The sequence below is a fragment of the Oncorhynchus tshawytscha genome, linkage group LG20, assembly GCF_018296145.1.
Source record: "Oncorhynchus tshawytscha isolate Ot180627B linkage group LG20, Otsh_v2.0, whole genome shotgun sequence".
NCBI classification, from domain to species: Eukaryota; Metazoa; Chordata; class Actinopteri; order Salmoniformes; family Salmonidae; genus Oncorhynchus; species Oncorhynchus tshawytscha.
Window position 1 is genome coordinate 22,432,130 of NC_056448.1, and position 19,642 is coordinate 22,451,771.

The 19,642-nt window shown below is 43.1% G+C and overlaps 3 protein-coding genes across 7 annotated transcripts in view; 2 read left to right on the top strand and 1 right to left on the bottom strand.

The window, feature by feature from the left end:
* Positions 1–827: 827 nt before the first annotated feature.
* Positions 828–11,694, bottom strand: LOC112220410 (delta-aminolevulinic acid dehydratase). Of its 4 annotated transcripts, none has more exons than XM_024382306.2 (12): positions 11,596–11,694; positions 10,631–10,753; positions 10,005–10,055; positions 8,699–8,795; positions 4,439–4,574; positions 4,252–4,335; positions 4,024–4,112; positions 3,791–3,846; positions 3,604–3,691; positions 3,407–3,493; positions 1,568–1,697; positions 828–1,463 (listed from the first exon to the last, which is right to left on the bottom strand). In XM_024382306.2, the coding sequence occupies exons 2-12, from the start codon at positions 10,744–10,746 to the stop codon at positions 1,405–1,407; spliced, it is 993 nt and encodes a 330-aa protein (XP_024238074.1). In that variant the 5' UTR covers positions 10,747–10,753; positions 11,596–11,694; the 3' UTR covers positions 828–1,404. The 4 variants fall into 4 exon arrangements, with proteins under 4 accessions (XP_024238074.1, XP_024238073.1, XP_024238076.1 ...); XM_024382305.2 differs by having other exon boundaries at positions 11,600–11,689; XM_024382308.2 differs by lacking the exon at positions 11,596–11,694 and adding an exon at positions 11,075–11,212.
* On the top strand, positions 11,648–14,537 carry LOC112220411 (transmembrane protein 203). Its single transcript, XM_024382310.2, has 2 exons — positions 11,648–11,760; positions 12,320–14,537. The coding sequence occupies exon 2, from the start codon at positions 12,621–12,623 to the stop codon at positions 13,035–13,037; it is 417 nt and encodes a 138-aa protein (XP_024238078.1). The 5' UTR covers positions 11,648–11,760; positions 12,320–12,620; the 3' UTR covers positions 13,038–14,537.
* Positions 14,538–15,475: 938 nt separating this feature from the next.
* The window catches only part of tprn (taperin), a 30,670-nt gene continuing 26,503 nt past the window's right edge, over positions 15,476–19,642 (top strand). The window contains exon 1 of one of the 2 annotated variants that reach the window (XM_024382302.2): positions 15,476–17,789. In XM_024382302.2, coding sequence (XP_024238070.1) covers positions 15,615–17,789 — 2,175 coding nt within the window. In that variant the 5' untranslated portion in view covers positions 15,476–15,614. The remainder of the gene's footprint in view (positions 17,790–19,642) is intronic. The other variant, XM_024382303.2, reaches the window with a different exon arrangement.

Sequence of the window (19,642 nt, forward strand, 5' to 3'; positions counted from 1 at the left end):
TGACAAAAGATTGGCAGACAAAATAGAAAGCTTTGAAATTCACTGGAGTTAAAAAATATCTGTTCTCCTAACGAAGAGCCCTAGTATATAAGTAATAACAGTGTAATGAACATAGGATGAGGAAAATACATGAAAGCACTGAAACAGACACATACTGTAATATTGCACATTAAGAAATTGTGTCCCTTCTCAGCGCTGTCCTATGTGGCTGACAGCATAGTTTCCTGCTGCTGCCCCTCAGGAAAGATCAAATCAGCTACAGGTTGACAATACCAGCTCAGGGGTAAGTGTTTTGACCTGCCAAAATGTGTATGTCTAGTTTACATCCAGTTTCACGTGTCCTGTCAAGTCTATGGGTGTGTGTAGGTATAGTAGCTGAGTAAAGCATGTTAAACTTCTACCTGTTTTTCTATTTTGCAGGGGAGGATGTGTGGACAGTCTTCAAAGCGGCACCTTCCAGTGAAAACCCTCCAGCCAATAAGATTCTCTCTTAGATGGCTATTTTAGAGAGGGACTAGGGGTAGGGTTTTTGTACTTTGAAAATGCATCCTTCCTTCAAGATTTCACTGATTAGTACAGAATTAGATAGTTGTGCATATGTCTAGCCGGTACTTTTCCTCTGTGCTTGTGATAATGACGACTTGTCTGTAAACTCCTTGTTTGGGAGGTGGATATATCTGACAACACCCAAGTACAGAAGGTAACCAGCAGAGTCGAGTGCATCTGAACTGCAACCTATTTTGCTTTCATTATATTTAGTAAAATCTATGACAAACGTATTGAACAAAGTTATATGTAATTAAGAAAATGTTACTTGATGGAGCAGATTTCAGACTTGATTGTAGCTTTATTGCTGTTATCTAACAAATCTCTATTTTCTGGGACAGGACCATTTACCCTGGTAAAAAAGATCTTTACAGGTTTCTTGACCCAACCTTACAACCACAGCTAAATTTCAGCGCTAAAGCCAGAGCTATTACAGACGTCACAGAGCTATAAAAAGCCAAGGCCTATATTCGTCATACTCTATTTAGAAAACTATAGAATAGTAAATAATGCCCATAAAACAAAATCACAATCAACATATTTTATATTACCATTCTTTCATCTAACAGACAAACCCTTCAAAGCGAATTTGATACGCTTTACAAATGTGTCTACTAGCTCCAAGACTACCACCTTTAGTAAGAATTAGTGGTTGCTGCACACAAAGAAAAAAACAATATGACGTAACAATGTTATATAGAAAAATAAACTGTAAATTAATGTATGAAGATAGATTGCCTGTTCTCACATGTCAGTTTGGTTTGAATAGACACCATTTGTCAGTGTAGGTCAGCCTTGCACAGCTAGGTAAAAAGGAGTTTGTCACATGATCCATCTTTATGTCCATCCTTCTGTCTGTTACTCTTTCAGCCAGGTGAGCAGTTGAGGTGTGTAGTAGGTGATGATGATGTCAGCACCTAGAGCAGAGGGAAGAATATACAACTAGAGCAGTAGAACTCACTCTCTCTATAGAGAACAGAGGACTGTTCCTCCAGACCCAAAGTCTCCCATCCCCTCTCACCTGCCCTGCGGAAGGCAGTCATAGACTCCAGTACAGCGGTGCGCAGGTCAAAAGCTCCAGCCTGGGCCCCATGCCACAGCATGGCAAACTCCCCTGACACATTATACACTGCCAGTGGGTGAGTGGGGTGCTGGAAGAGACCAGAGAAGGATGGTAAGAAAGCGATGGAGCAGATGAAACTATTGTGAAAGATAGTGAAAACATGTAAACTCAGCAAAAAAAGAAACGTCTTCTCACTGTCAACTGCGTTTATTTTCAGCAAACTTAACATGTGTACATATTTGTATGAACATAAGATTCAACAACTGAGACATAAACTGAACAAGGCCCACAGACATGTGACTAACAGAAATGGAATAATGTGTCCCTGCACAAAAGGGGGGGGGGATTTTGACAAATCAAAAGTAACAGTCTGTATCTGGTGTGGCCACCAGCTGCATTAAGTACTGCAGTGCATCTCCCCATCATGGATTGCACCAGATTTGCCAGTTCTTGCTGTGAGATGTTATCCCACTCTTCCACCAAGGCACCTTCAAGTTCCCAGGCATTTCTGGGGGGAATGGCCCTAGCCCTCACTCTCCGATCCAACAGGTCCCAGACGTACTCAATGGGATTGAGATCTGGCCTCTTCACTGGCCATGGCAGAACACTGACATTCCTGTCTTGCAGGAAATCACACACAGAACAAGCAGTAGGGCTGGTGGCATGGTCATGCTGGAGGATCATGTCAGGATGAGCCTGCAGGAAGGGTACCACATGAGGGAGGAGGAAGTCTTCCCTGTAACGCACAGCGTTGAAATTGCCTGCAATGACAACAAGCTCAGTCCAATGATGCTGTGACACACCGCCCCAGACCATGACGGACCCTCCACCTCCAAATTGATCCCGCTCCAAAGTACAGGCCTAAATGTAACACTCATTCCTTTGACGATAAATGCGAATCCGACCATCACCCCTGGTGAGCCAAAACTGCGACTCGTCAGTGAAGAGCATTTTTTGCCAGTCCTGTCTGGTCCAACGACAGTGGGTTTGTGCCCATTGGTGATGTTTTTGACAGTTACAACAGGCCTACAAGCCCTCAGTCTAGCCTCTCTCAGCCTATTGCGGACAGTCTGAGCACTGATGGAGAGATTGTGCGTTCCTGGTGTAACTCAGGTAGTTGTTGTTGCCATCCTGTACCTGTGATGTTCGGTTGTACCAATCATGTGCAGGTGTTGTGGTCTGCCACTGCGAGGACGATGTCCGTCCTGTCTCCCTGTAGCGCTGTCTTAGGCATCTCACAGTACAGACATCGCAATTTATTGCCCTGGCCACATCTGCAGTCCTCATATCTCCTTGCAGCATGCCTAAGGGAAGTTCACACAGATGAGCAGGGACCCTGAGCATCTTTCTTTTGGTGTTTTTCCAGAGTCAGTAGAAAGGCCTCTTTAGTGTCCTAAGTCTTCATAACTGTGACCTTAAATTGCCTTCCATCTGTAAGCTGTTAGTGTCTTAACGACCGTTCCACAGGTGCATGTTCATTAATTATTTATGGTTCATTGAACAAGCATGGGAAACAGTGTTTTAACCCTTTATGGAAATCTGTGAAGTTATTTGAATTTTTACCAATTATCTTTGAAAGACAGGGTCCTGAAAAAGGGCTGTTTCTTTTTTTGCTGAGTTCATGTTGTCAGAAGAGAAGCTAAAGAGGCAAGTTGTAGTCTTTATAGATAACTGATGAAAAGCTTGGATGTGAATTTAGTGTGGTGTGGTTATTTAGCTCAAACTATCAACACCACTCCCAGAGCCTGAAACACTGTTACCAGACAGAAAGGGGTTAATGAGGGAGAACATACTGACCTTGTCTTTGACCTCCCTCACTATGTCCAGATAGGGCAGTCCTGGCTTCACCATCAGCATATCTGCTCCCTCCTTGACATCTCTGTCCTGAGATAAAACCATAAACAAAACCTCAACCAGCTGGGTAAACAGAAGATCTCTGACACAAACACGATCTCCCCCTAATACACATGGACGGACTTCAGACACTTTCTTACCACAGCTCGTAGTGCCAGGCCCCTTGCACCGGAGGGCAGCTGATAACAGCGCCTATCTCCAAATGCTGGCTTGGACTGTGCTGCATCTCTACACACACATAATAATAGATCTTAGAACATCTTGTCAAATGGTAACGCGTAAGTAATGCCTTTTCTGCCCATCTTAAGTTTTACAATCATTTGTTACCTGAAGGGACCATAGTAACAGGAAGCAAACTTGGCACTGTAACTCAGCACTGACACCTGAGGAGGAAGAAGAAATACATGTATTTTCTTGGACATTTTTATTCAGGAAATTCTGCCTTTTAGCAAATGGCTTCCTTACTGAGGATTTCCTTAAGGCAAGTTTTCCTTTCCTTATTGAGTCCATATGAATATGCCTTCTATTTTTATGTACAAACTAGTGCTCCCATCTGTTACCTTGTTGCCCATGTCATTGGACATCAGTGAATGTTTGATAGCTCCCACTCGCCCATCCATCATATCAGAGGGTGCAATGATGTGACAGCCTGTACGAGACAAACAAGAGATCTTAAACTATTGACATGGGTATAAGGCCCCATAAACAATAACAACATTGGTATTGATAAACACTATTTTTTTTAGAAGTGAGTAGAAAACAGAGGGGTGAGGAGTGAACAAACTCACCAGCGTGGGCATAGGCCAATGCCACTTCTGCCAAACGTTGGCAACTGGCACCATTGTCCAGAGTGCCATCCTCCCGCAAGATTCCTGAAGGAGAATCAGAGGGCAGTCTTATAACAATGTACTGTCAATCAAAATAAATTATATTTGCATTAGTTTTAGACAAATGGAATGTGATTGAGTGACTGACCACAGTGTCCATGTGAGGTGTAGGGACAGAGGCAGACGTCACAGGCCATCAGCAGGTCAGGGAAAAGAGACTTTATCTTCTTCACAGCCAACACAGCCGGAGTATTGTCTGTGTCTGCACCTGAACCTCTCTCATCCTGAGAGGATGACAAGGTGCGCAAGAAATCTGGCGTCAGCCTTTTAAATACATACCAAGTGCATACAGATATAGGATCTTAAATTGAAACAGTTTGCTACAGCAGGTTAATAATCCTGCAGCAGGGAAATAATCCTGCAGCAACAGGAAATGTGAATTATTCTGTGGATTATAATTAATTGACATTTATTGTAGGGGTTGATACATTTTACATTAGGGCAAATCAAGTCTGAAATGTTAAAGTGGAAATTACTAACTTAAGAATAGTTTTTAAAATTCTCAACAAAAGTGATCAAATTAAGATCCTACATCTGTATCGGTCTTTCTATAAATAATTAGGGCCAATGTGTGATATTGGGATCAACACTACAAAATGTTTTAAAACAAACAAATTATTTTCATGCAGTACCACATGTGTACTTAGAGGAATAAAAATGAATGTATGCATATTGGCCCATAACTCCACCTATACAACAACAACATACAGTCGTGGCCAAAAGTTTTGAGAATGACACAAATATTAATTTCCAAAGTTCACTGCTTCAGTGTCTTTAGATATTTTTGTCAGATGTTACCATGGAATACTGAAGTATAATTACAAGCATTTCATAAGTGTCAAAGGCTTTTATTGACAATTATGTGAAGTTGATGCAAAGAGTCAATATTTGCAGTGTTGACCCTTCTTTTTCAAGACCTCTGCAATCCGCCCTGGCATGCTGTCAATTAACTTCTGGGCCACATCCTGACTGATGGCAGCCTATTCTTGCATAATCAATGCTTGGAGTTTGTGGGTTGTTTGTTTGTCCACCCGCCTCTTGTGGATTGACCACAAGTTCTCAATGGGATTAAGGTCTGGGGAGTTTCCTGGCCATGGACCTAAAATATTGATGTTTTGTTCCCCGAGCCACTTATCACTTTTGCCTTATGGCAAGGTGCTCCATCATGCTGGAAAAGGAATTGTTCGTCACCAAACTGTTCCTGGATGGTTGGGAGAAGTTGCTATCGGAGGATGTGTTGGTATCATTCTTTATTCATGGCTGTGTTCTAAGGAAAATTGTGAGTGAGCCCACTCCCTTGGCTGAGAAGCAACCCCTCACATGAATGGTTTCAGGATGCTTTACTGTTGGCATGACACAGGACTGATGGTAGCGCTCACCTTGTCTTCTCCGGACAAGCTTTTTTCCAGATGCCCCAAACAATCAGAAAGGGGATTCATCAGAGAAAATTACTTTACCCCAGTCCTCAGCAGTCCAATCCCTGTACCTTTTGCAGAATATCAGTCTGTCCCTGATGTTTTTCCTGGAGAGAAGTGGCTTCTTTGCTGCCCTTCTTGACACCAGGCCATCCTACAAAAGTCTTTGCCTCACTGTGCGTGCAGATGCACTCACACCTGCCTGCTGCCATTCCTGAGCAAGCTCTGTACTGGTGGTGCCCCGATCCCACAGCTGAATCAACTTTAGGAGATGGTCCTGACGCTTGCTGGACTTTCTTGGGCGCCCTGAAGCATTCTTCACAACAATTGAACCGCTCTCCTTGAAGTTCTTGATGATCTGATAAATAGTTGATTTAGGTGCAATCTTACTGGCAGCAATATCCTTGCCTGTGAAGCCCTTTTTGTGCAAAGCAATGATGACGGCACATTTTTCCTTGCAGGTAACCATGGCTGACAGAGGAAGAACAATGATTCCAAGCACCACCCTCCTTTTGAAGCTTCCAGTCTGTTATTCGAACTCAATCAGCATGACAGAGTGATCTCCAGCCTTGTCCTCGTCAACACTCACACCTGTGTTAACGAGAGAATCATTGACATGTTGTCAGCTGGTCCTTTTGTGGCAGGACGGAAATGTTTTTGGGGGATTCAGTTCATTTGCATGGCAAAGAGGGACTTTGCAATTAATTGCAATTAATCTGATCACTCTTCATAACATTCTGGGGTATATGCAAATTGCCATCCTACAAACTGAGGCAGCAGACTTTGTGAAAATGTATATTTGTGTCATACTCAAAACTTTTGGCCACGACTGTAGGCCTAGGACTATACATACTCTAAGCAGGGTTCATAAAGACATTGGCAAGCAAAATTCAAGGACTTTCAGGGACTTTTTCAAGCACTTCATTGTAATTTGTAAGGACCTCAGTGTTATACAATTGTATAATTTATATAAATTGTACATGTAGGGCTTAATATAGACCGGGGGGGTCTATATTAAGCCCTACATGTACAATTGATATAAATTGCAGGTGTAACATGGAAAACAAAATGTATTTGTCATGTTATTTCATTACCTGATCATATTGTGAATAAGACCACTAGGCTTGTCATTATATCCAGAATATCCTACACAATTGTGCACAGTAAACTCTGCCCAATCTGTGGCACAAAAACATAGACTCATTATCTTAATGCCTTCTCTGTTAAATCTAACGAGACCCTGCTGTCAATCAAGCAGACAACAACAGATGCTCAATATCAATTCGCTAGGGATATTAGATCCAATGTGGATCCAGGCACAGCTGTCTTCACCAATGTAAGGAATGAGACACCAACATATTCGGGACATTCCTTGTGTACACCTTTTTCCCAGCACTTGGGCTGTTGTTGCATCGCATGCACTATCACAACAGCTGTTCATCACTTGACTGTCATTCTGACAATTCCTTCCTGGATCAGATGACATGTGAAAATTACACTGGTGTAACATCAAATGGACACAAATGCGCATCAAACAAGTATTATGCATAATTATTGAAGAACTCATTTAATGGCAGTATTGACTTAGGTTTTAAGTATCAAGGTAAGGTGACCCTTTTGGTTAGAAGCATTCGATTTTGCAATCGCCTACATCATTTATTTGATTTTCACCCGTAACATAAGGAGAAACTAAATGTTACGTAGTTACACTGCATTTATGAGTTACAAAAAAACTGTCCAACAATTAGATCCAGGATTCTTAAAGGGTTCAAGTTCAATGTCTAATTTAACTGATTAATGCATAATATTATATAACGACAAGTTACATTGCCATAAATGCAAGGAAAGAAAAGTTGTTTTATGTCACGCGATTTTAGACAAATCCGTCAAAACACCAACCATGATAAAAGGTTAAGCATAGGTTTTAAATCAACTTGTGAATCGTATTCAATATAGATAGCCACAATCCCCCCATATCTTAATGTAATGACATGGGGGGGAAAATGCTGATTATTATCAATGACTTATCAACAGCTGTAACAAGTTGTCCAGTGTAGGAAATCCTCACTGGTACCCTAGTTTAGAAATACCTATATATACACACTAAACAAAAATATAAATGCAACATGCAACAATTTTACTGAGTTACAGTTCATATAAAGGAAATCAGTCAATTTAAATAAATTCATTAGGCCCTAATCTATGGATTTCACATGACTGGGCAAGGGTGCAGCCATGAGTTGGCTTGGGAGGACATAGGCCCACCCACTTGGAAACCAGGCTCACCCAATGGGGAGCCAGACCCAGCCAATCAGAATGAGTTTTCCCCCACAAAATGGCTTTATTACAGACAAATACTCCTCAGTTTCATCAGCTGTCCGGGTTGCTGGTCTTAGACGATACCACAGGTGAAAAAGACGGATGTGGAGGTCCTGGGCTGGTGTGGTTACACATGGTCTGCGGTTGTGAGGCTGGTTGGAAGTACTCCCAAATTCTCTCCAATGACGTTGGAGGCGGCTTATGGTAGAGACATTAATATTAAATTCTCTGGTAACAGCTCTGGTGGACGTTCCTGCAGTCGGCATGACAATTGCATGCTTCCTCAAAACTTGAGACATCTGTGTCATTGTGTTGTGTGACAAAACTGCACATTTTAGAGTGGCCTTTTATTGTCCCCAGCACAAGGTGCACCTATATAATGATCATGCTGTTTAAACAGCTTCTTGATATTACAGCACCTGTGAGGTGGATCGACTATCTCAGCAAATGAGAAATGCTCACTAACAGGGACGTAAACAAATATGTGCACAAAATTGAAGAGAAATACATTTTTTGTCTGTATGGAAAATTTCTTTTATTTCAGCTCGTGGAACATGGGACCAACACTTTACATGTTGCGTTTATATTTTTGATACAGTATAGTTTACTGGTACCTTAGCTATTTTTGCAGGCACTCCGAAAATCAGCACACACTTCAAGCCCTTTTCCACAAGGGGGCGTAGCATGCCCTCCAGTTTATTCACTCCATATCTGAGAAGAGAAAAAATAGATTGAGGGAGACACAGGGAATGGACAAACAACAAAGTGCTATTTAAATACAACTTTGAGGCAAGCAATTACATAGTGGCACTTCATTAGCAATGCATTGTGATGTATTTGATCTCCATAGCCTAAAATCATGTTTGCCTTGGGCAACAAACCAAATCAGTCTTAGTAAGTTAGATAACTACCGAAGTTAGATAACTACCGGAGTGCCAAGTCTATGACAAATAGGCTTCTCAACAGTTTTTACCCCCAAGCCATAAGACTCCTGAACAGGTAATCAAATGGCTACCCAGACTATTTGCATTGTGTGCCCCCCCAAACACTCTTTTACGCTGCTGCTACTCTCTGTTTATCATTTTTGCATAGTCACTTTAACTATACATTCATGTACATACTACCTCAAATTGGGCTGACCAACCAGTGCTCCCGCACATTGGCTAACCGGGCTGTCTGAATTATGTCCCACCACCCATCATCATATACGCATAGTCACTTTAACCACATCTCATGTACATACTACCTCAATCAGCCTGACTAACCGGTGTCTGTATGTAACCTCGCTACTTTTATAGCCTCGCTACTGTATAAAGTCTTGCTTCTGTTTTTTTTCACTGTCTTTTTATTTCTTTACTTACCTATTGTTCACCTAATACCTTTTGTTGGACTATTGGTTAGAGCCTGTAAGTAAGCATTTCACTGTAAAGTCTACACCTGTTGTATTCGGCGCACGTGACAAATAAACTTGGATTTGATTTGAACTATAGACACAGTATTTTCAACTCTGACACATAATAGTACCAAGGCTTAGGGCTCAATATTGGTTTACAGCCTACTTTATTGTAACCAAATGGTGCATGATAAGAGAGTGTTGTGAGGGACAAAAAGCTAATGGATTCTCTTCTTATCTTGGCCCAGATGTTGGCTCTGGATCCACCCTGCCTCACAGTATTTATCTGGAGGTCACAGCCTTGCTCTCAATGGTCCCATCCCCCACTCATTCTCACTCAATCAGATAGCCATGATAATTCTAATTGAAAGTATTTTTGTTTCAAAGTCATATGTTTTAAAATATGATTACAATACATGATACATTAATAGCACATTGGGGATATTCAACTACTGTACCCAGCATAGATGAGCAATTATCATAGATGAGATTATAAACCAAATGAACAGGTAATCTGGAGTCATTACCTGGCCTGGCCAGGTAGGCTAGTGATGGGCTCCACAGCATCAGGGCTGTCACTGTTGGAGAAAAGAACCAGAAAGCTGCCATGTCACAAAAACACATAGCCACCCAAATATATACAGTACCAGTCAAAAGTTTAGACACACCTCATTCAAGGGTTTTTCTGTCATTTGACTATTTTCTACATTGTAGAATAATAGTGAAGACATCAAAACGATGAAATAACACATATGGAATCACATATTAACCAAAAAAAAAAAAAGAGTTAAACAAATCAAAATATATTTTAGATTTGAGATTCTTCAAAGTAGCCATCCTTTGCCTTGATGACAGCTTTGCACACTCTTGGCATTCTCTCAACCAGCTTCAAGAGGAATGCTTTTCCAGCAGTCTTGAAGGAGTTCCCACATATGCTCATTTTTAAAAACTTTTTCAAACATATGTGTTATTTCATAGTTTTATGTCTTCACTATTATTCTACAATGTGGAAAATTGTACAAATAAAGAAAAAGCCTTGAATGAGTTGGTGTGTACAAACTTCTCACTGGTAATGTACAGTTTACCTTACTTTGACATTTGTATCACAACATCAAGACATCCTAGTGTCTATGTGGTAGAGGAGAGACATTACGTGATGAAGATGGGGTAGATGAGGTTCTCAGGTCTCAAGTCTGAGGCACAGGTCTGCCAGTATCTGAGTGTTGGGTGGAAATAGCCACTGTGGAGGAGAGACTCGACGGGTTGCATCTTTGCCCTGGGAGAGAGGAAGAGAGAGGTGTTTGACAATGGAACTTATATTCACGTCCACATTTCTGAGAGGCATTGGAATGAGAGAATGGTTTACACATTCACCCACATTAACTGACCAAGCATGCGTGAAACCCGACTTAAACGAAACAATTGGATGACCCTGAGTGACAGCAGTGATAATGCTGGTTTTCACACAACGTAAGCAAGAGTAATTGTTCACATTTATGAAAGCACATCCCAGATCCGTATAATTATATAATTTAAAGATTTATTAACATGAAAACGTCTACATCTATATTAAAATGGCTGATTTTATTCAACTAACCAGGTAATTATATTCGAATCAAATGGGTGGAGAGAGTCTGTCCATAATTCCTATTTTCTCAGGAACTATCCATAAGCACGCGGACCAGAGAAGCAAAATGCATGCTTTGACACCTGACATCAAAAGGTCACAGCTGGAAACGAGTAACGTTAAAGCGATACCTGACAACAAAAAAAGCGCGTTTGATAAAATAAAAATACAACGATAGTTAAAAGACTGATTTAGAAAGCAAGCTTACAATATTGTGCTTTATGACATACAACACCCACTATTAGTAATGATTAAGCTAAATATGTTATTAAACAATAGGTTTAAAACAATTAAATGTAATGACAGAAAGCTAACTTCAATTTATTCGATCAAGAATCATGTGCTCCATACACCAAACGGCTATAGCAAGCACACTTGCAACTCCTCCTGCTCATATTCTGCAAATGTATAACTTGTTCACTTTGCAACATCCAAAACGTAATTTATCAGCATAAACTAACATACAACAAGGTTAATGTTCGTGTTCTTACCTACAGTACGTACAGTACGTCCTTGCTCATTGGTTTTCGCTTGCACTAGTCTCACGCACTAACCGGCCACCGTAAATTCCGTGAACGTACAAGTTCTCGCGATTGTACACTATCTCAGTGAAGGAAGGAAAACATTACGAAAAAATCGGAACTCAGTGAATTAAGGTAAAACCACAAACTGTTGTTAAAACCTTGTAATGTCATACAATAACCCCCATCAGTTCACACATGCAAAGAAGGAGAAATAGCTGAATGTGGTGATTGTAGCTAGCTAGTATGAGATGAAGAAGGGGCTTCGCTACGAGATTCTGTAGATAGCGAGCTAGCTCATTGTGCTAGCACTGTCTGACTGTAGCTCAGCTAACGTTAGTTAGCTAACTATCCGAATAATCTGACAATACAGCATTTGATCGGTTAACTACTAGACAGATATTACGTTATTCGTTTGCGATTTCAACTATCACCACTACCCTCGAACCATTGTATTTCTGAACGACACATCAGTTTCGTCTAGACTAACCTTACAGATTGAGATTGTAACAATGTTTGCAACTTTTGATACGTTTGTTTCAATCGACTTCACGCTTGTTACAATGTAATTTGGTAAAAGGGAACTGAAGTAAACAGTTATTGTCACTGATGTTCAGTGTATGGCCATTTCAATAAATGGAAGTTACATTTTGTTGTCATGCCCTGAATAAAATATCTCTGTTTCTAAATAAAGGCAGAACACCTTGATTCTTTGAAGACATCCTCCACATGTGAAGCTCATCACTGGCTCACAGTATTCCGTCCTCTCTGCCCCCCACTGTCTTCAATGATGTAGATGAACTTTATCGTCTGTGCAGCAGTTCCTCTTCTATTGCCTTCTGTGGATTCCTGCCCAGACGTCCATGTCTCCTTTCCTTCACACTTTACCACCCTGAGTCTGGAACATCACCTCTCCTGAGTTGAACCAGTGCCTATACCCCAGCTCATCCCTGGTTGAACAGTCCACCTGCGTCTACTTCCTCCACCTTAAGGCAATGCTGTTCTCTCTGCGGGAGCTGGTCCAATGGCTGGGCTTTGCCACTTTTGAGCTCTTCCTCCAACTGGGGGCTCTGCTGGTTTTCAGCGTGCTGGTAGCGCTACGGGCCGACTTCTTTGACCCTGGGATGAGCTGGTGGCTGGTCTTCATCCCTCTGTTTGCCTCTGATGGCCTCAGCACCTACTTCACAGCCATCGTGTCCATCCGGCTGTACCAGGAGAATGAGAAAAGGCTGGCAGTGCTGAGGCTGCTATGGGTGCTGACGGTGCTCAGCCTCAAGCTGGTGTGTGAGGTGCTGCTGTGCCAGAAGCTGGCAGAGCAGGAGCAGGCGCGCGATCTGTGGTTCGGTCTCATTGTCTCACCGCTCTTCATCCTCCTGCAGCTGCTGATGATTCGTGCCTGCCGCGTCAACTGAGGCCAGGGGCGGTTTTGTTTAGCAACAAAATCGATGCGTGCGCAACTATGGGGGGGAAAAACCCAGACCGGGTTGGGCAAATTTGGATGTGTATCAGCAGTTTTTCTCATGTTATGTCAGTCACTCAATTATACCATGTCAGCTAACATTTTTTAGATTGGTAAATTAGTCTTGCCAGCTATTTAAACTTTGTCTAATTACCGACCAGGGGGGCCCCATTGATTTTGTTACTCACTCAGATATCATATTAAAAACAGCAAACATTTCTCTCCCTAAGGTAGAATATCAGGAAATTAGCTGTAAAACTGCATATTATTCCTTCCGCTGTCACGTTTTGCTTGCAAGGTAGGGGGGCAAAAGGTAGGGCCCCCAAAAGGTTAGGGCTGGCTCTTAAGGCATGTTGGGGCGGCAGGGTAGCCTAGTGGTTAGAGGGTTGGACAAGTAACCAAAAGGTTGCAAGATCAAATCCCTGAGCTGACAAGGTAAAAATCTGTCATACTGCCCCTGTTTAACCCACTGTTCCTAGGCCGTCATTAAAAATAAGAATTTGTTCTTAACTGACTTGCCTAGTTAAATAAAGGTAATAAATAAAATGTGTGTGTCTGGATGTAAGGGGGTCTGTATGGATGTAGGTACACAGATCCAGACCTCATGAGTTCAGAATTTTGTGACCCCCAAAGTTCGCCATCCCTGGCTTAGATTGTTGACAACATGTAAACTATATTTACTTTCAATGTTTATTGAAAACATAAATACATTTGCACAATGAGTACATGCTGTCTCTCAAATACATTGTTGGTTAGCTAGCTAGCTAGCGAAAACACCTCTAAACAAGATATATCAATAAGAAGATGCAACGACCCACCTACCATTCCCCTCATGGCAGGTTCTTGTCAATGGTGGAGTTAATTTTGCATGGCCCCGGGTAGACGGAGGTCTTAAGTGAATTATCCTACCCACCTTGGGCACCGGGCCATGCAAAACGAAATTCACTATTATTGCTAGCTATCATAACAACGCATGCATTCCGGGCCACATCGATGCGCTTGGATCACTTTCGTGACGTTGTGAGCCAACCCGTCTATACAGGTGGGTTGTTTTAATTAACAGACTATTGTTAAATACTCGGTGGACTAATGGTTGGAGATGAGGGTCATGGGTTTCCCCTCAGTTTCTGACCTCGTCTGAGGACAGTGTGACAGTGTTTCCATGCGCTTTGTCTGCATGGCTCTCCCATGAACATTGCAGCCTGTGGGTAAAATGTATCGTATTTGATCTGTGTTATGGTCCTCTTGTTCAAGCATGGCCTAATTTTATCCTTCAAAATGTAATTTAATTCCTAACGTGAAATGTGGTGCTGGGGAGGGATAATTGAAGTACTGTCTTGAATTTGGTTTGACTGTCCCAAGTTTTTTTTTCTTCTCCTTTTCTTATCTGCTCGTTTTTGGTAACGTTGTTGTTTGTATATATGTGTAAATAAACATTTAAGCTGGTAAAGTTGATAATGTAATATTATTTAATATCATCAGAAATCTATGAAACATTAATCAGCCCTCTTTTGGACAATGCTGAACGGATTCCATGCCGTTATGTCCCATGTAGACTTAGATCTTTGGTATGTCCACTGTTATGCCTTATGACGACGAAATGTGGGCACAAGGTGTCGCTATTTACATTGAAGATGGGCGTGTGACCCACTCAATTTCCTATGCCTAAACCAACATTGGCAAGGCCGTTCAAGTAATAAAAGGAACTCACTCCTATATGAACTTTCATGGAAGGAAAAGTCATAATCGCTAATACCATGGCTAAGGCTGCATAAGCTTCATTTAGGAAAATAAAATACATGTTGAGCTGTTTGACCATTTTAGGCCTATCAAGCACCAATCTCTTGTTTTCCTATTATTACATGGATTAAGGTGAGAGAATCGAATATGATCCAATAGTCTCACAGGATTTCATCTAAAGTTTTCCCTAAACTAGTAGAATAGTAGTAGGCATAGCTTGACCAAATTAATTATCTTATATCCCAGCACCCTTTTATTTAGAGTGCTGGCAAGGCAACAGCAGGGACTTTAAATGTATTGGTCTTGGACACTTGATGGTCGATAATTTGCTCTGCTCCACACACATATTTAAATACTTGAATCTATTAAAACAATTTAATGGTACCTTTCATGTTTAGGTCAGTAATTCAATTGAAATGAAATGCATTTTTTTTTCTTAAAAAAAAAAAGAACAATTGAGGAGTCGATACGTGCTTTTATGATAACATATTTCAATGTATTCACTGAAAGGGTTAAACCGTAAAAGTGGGGCTGAACTGAATTTCCTTGACTGACAGTTCCTCTTTACTTACTCAACAATAGAAAGAGGAGGGATTTCCTTTGATGGGTGGTACTCTGAAAATGGGGTGTATTCCAAATCGATATCACCAAATGAGGTTGCTTCTTGGGGCGCTGTTCTTAAGACTGAATAATGACGTAGATTTACAGGTGCGGAGGGCGGGGCAGGAGTCACAGACAGAGGAGGAAGAACGCAGAAAGACCGAAAGAGACCGTGGGGATGTAAGTGTGTATGCGATTTTCGGCGCTGCAGGTACAGCGACATACAGCTTTCTTTCCCAGTCGGGGAACACCATCTCCCGGATACATTACATTTCTCCCCACAATGTCTGGTGGAGGAGAAGTCCGTGTTCTCCGCCAGGAGGCTGGGCAGGAGAGCCCGACGATGCCGGCCTGGAAACGAGAGATTCTGGAGCGGAGGAAAGCAAAGGGTGGCGGGTCTGGAGCAGGAGCGGCTGAGCCTTGCCCTAGCGCGAGCTCATCGCGGGTTAATGGCGAAGTAACGGGAAACAGCAGCGCCCCCCAAAAAGACAATGAAATCAACGCTGATTCAGTTCGGAACTACACCATCACTCCAGCGAGCCAGCACTTTGCAGGCAAGCGTGGCAGTTCCCCCACCTCCCCAGAGCTCTCGCCGGTGAAAACTAACAAAGACCCCTTGACTGCCACCGACCCGTTTGACTCGGAGAAAACGGTAAACGATGGCGAGGGACAGGAAAGCCTGGTTCTGCAGGACAGTCTAGGCCCATTGCAGGAGAATCCCTTCATCAAACTGGAGAAGGAGCGAAAGAAACGGCAGGACAGGGAGAGTGCCATTCGTCCCGTCCAGCACATACTGGAATTGTATGGCAGTGTACCTGGAATTCGGACTATACGCGCTGAGAATATCATTATCATAGAATCCGATCCGGATTACTTTCCGGGCGCCAGTGGAATAAAAAGCGGGTCTTATCTGCAGCAGAATGGGCTAAGCAGTTACAGCTCCCTCAATGACCTCTTGGACAGGAGAGCTGGTGGGGTGACCGAGATACGGGCAAAGGAGGTGGTTATTTATGACACCACACTAAGCAGGAGCGAGGAGAACTTGAGCACGCTAAGTCATCCTTGTCACGAGGGCGCATTCGAGACAGGAGAGGGTCAGGGCAGGGTGAGCCGCATGCTGCAGAAATTTGACAGCAACTACGGAAAACTGCAACCCAAGTCTCGCAGCACAGAGAACCTACTGGACTTGGAGACCAGTTCAAGCAGGCCAAGACAACGACCCAAGCCACAGCCAGATCTGGTGCCAAAATACAAATCACACGCCCAGCCTAGCTCACCAGTCCGCACCCTAGGCAACACACAGTCATCTTCCTCAGTCTCCCCCAGCTCCCAGTCTTCGAAACCAAATCTACAGCCCCCTCTTTATGAGCCTGACAGCATTCTGCACTCTGCTGGACCCCCTCAATCAGTGTCTTCCTACCGCCAGCGTTTTGAGGTGAGTGGGGGACACAGTGTGGTGGTCAACCCCAGAGAGAAGGCAGATGGGCCCCAGACCAAGCCTTTCCGAGAGAGCGATTGGGAGAGCACAGAGGTGCCCCCCAAATCCAAGGTGCCATGCTCTCCGGATACCTGCTGTGCTCGTGCCGAGTCCCTTGCCAGCCCCACCACACCCCTGATGTCTCCCCCCTCTCCAGGGTTCAAGATCTGTCCCTCGCCCCGCCCTGACCTCTCCCTGCTGCCTTCCGGGGACATCCAGGCTCGTGCCCTTGCCAACCTGCGCCTCCAGTCCCGCAACTCCTTCACCGTCTTCCCCAAACGCCACAGAGCAGCCTCTTCCCCCGGAAGCACGGCCCCCTCCAGCCCCATCAAGTTTCCTCCCTCCCAGAGATTGGCAGAGATGCCCACTCCAGGAGTGCCAATTCCCATTACCCCTCCACCCACCCCAGCAGCCTCCAAGAGGAAAGAGGAGGTGAGGGCAGCCAGGCCAACCAAACCAGCCCCACCTCTCCCCACTGCCACCCAGCCCCCCTCTCCATCCCCAGCACCCTCCTCAGTTCCCTCTATCCAGTCGCCACCTCCAGAGGATGCCCCAGCTGACCAGCTACCTGTCACCAACATAGATGACATAGATGTGGACCCTTCGAAGCCTGTCGCCCTCAGTCCAACTCCAGTGGTGCATGGGCGGAAGGGGAATACCTTCACTGTGGTGCCTAAACGTAAGTCAGAGCCTCAGCCTGGCTCTCCAGAGTCCCAGGAGACCTCCGGAGGGGCCCAGACCCCCCCCACGCCATCCCAGGCCCCCTACGCCCAGCTGGGTTCCCTGCTGAAGAAGCGCTACCCTGCTGTGGAGGAGATCGAGGTCATTGGTGGTTACCAGTCCCTGGGACGCTCCTGCCTCATCAAGACAGGCTCCACTGGCAAGAAGGTGAGACACAATGCCCAACTCGTGGTACTTCACATGCTGTTTGAACACTAATCTAAAGAAGCCTTTTTTACAGTGATAATGTAGCTGTCCTTGTTTTCATTTTCCATTTGTGCTTTGTCATTTAGTATAATTAAACAATGTTTTTATGCGACTATGCATATGAGTGGGCCTAGCCCCCAGTGTCTGGTCTGGAGCGTGAAGTCATGAGCTCTGCTTGTCGGCTACTGCATAGCAACCTAGTGGTGCCAAAAGCCCTGGTCTGCCCTAGAAAGCCTATGTAAATTACGATTGGCAGAATCATTTTTTAGACTGCTGTTTTGCGCTCTAATTTTGTTTATTATAATCAAGTTTGATCCCCACGATTAATTATTTTAAAGTTCTCTACAAATTTAGATATTTAAATAGTGATCCATTCTGACTACTACATTTGTCTACACACAGGACCATGTGCTCGCGCCCTTATGCTATTGACATTAAGGTTAACTCTCAGGCAAGATGAAAACAACTACATAGACCATGATCCTTTGCTAGTTATGGCCACTTTCACCATGATCCTTAGTAGGGCTGTCCCCAACAAAATAGAATCTTGGTTGACCAAGAGACGTCTGTTCTTTCGACCAATCGATTGGTTGAAATTTTAAAACCTATTTTTCCATATATAGACACATCCTGTGTTTTAATCAAATCAACTATATGCACTGAGCTTGTCTGATGCTTTAAGCGAGCTGTTTGATTCAATAATTAAGACACAAATTACTAGATGGAGTCTGACCATAATTGATTTGATTGTGCCGCCTGGCTCAGACTTGTGGCGCTGTGTTAAAAAAAGACAGCGAGTGACTATGTGACTAGCATCCATTGTCTCTCTCTCTCTCTCCTCCCTGCTTCAGCGACCACTACAGAACATCAGTATTTATCATGCTGTCCGTGTTGCTGAAGATGCAACATAATTTTACCCATATCTGAATGAAAAGTTATGTTACTGAAATCAATAATCTGTTTAGGAAAAACATTCCCTCAACCTCTGGCTCTCTTTACGTGACACATGTATGCCTCGCATGTACATGACCAATAGGGCTTGACCTATATCATAATCACATCAATGAATTGGTTACAACAAACTCTGAACACCGTAACGCGTGACACCAAAATGAATGCAGAGGACGCGCACTTCAAATTCAAATACTTCTGCCTTCATGTGCCATTGGGAGTTTTCCATAGAAATAAGTGGATGATGTTGGAGCTATCACTATCAGCTGGTTTTAATGTGTATGGAGTGGACTAGGCTAAGCTTCTAATTTAGGTCTGCTTTTCAGCCCTTCTCATTATACCACACCTCTATAGATTATATTGTTAGTGTGTTGGTGTGGCACTTTTATTTTGCAATGTTTTTGACCACTGTCCTGCAAATGTATGTTATTTATTTCCTTACTAGCGCTTTATTGGGTATGTCTTTGCTTGAAGCATACTGATCTGATCAACCTGTTACTTGATCCCCAGGATTTGGTTTGGAAAACCTGACTTGAGTTGGTTAGTACCAGACACCCACCTGTCTAAGCTATGGGACTGAACGGGCTGTCTATTAGTCAGGTTCACCCCAGGACCCTGGTCTAAGTAGGCCTGTTTTATCTGTCATTGTGTGGTGTCATTGTGTAGGCCTTTTACCAACAGGTTAATGTAAGGCCTCTTTCCAAACAACCCTGTCTGTCCCAAAGAAGAAAGGGAAAAAACTATGTACAGCGCATTCGGAAAGTATTTAGACCCCTTGACTTTTTCCACATTTCGTTACTTTTCAGCTTTATTCTAAAATAGATTTTTTTTTCCTTCATCAATCTACACACAATACCCCACAA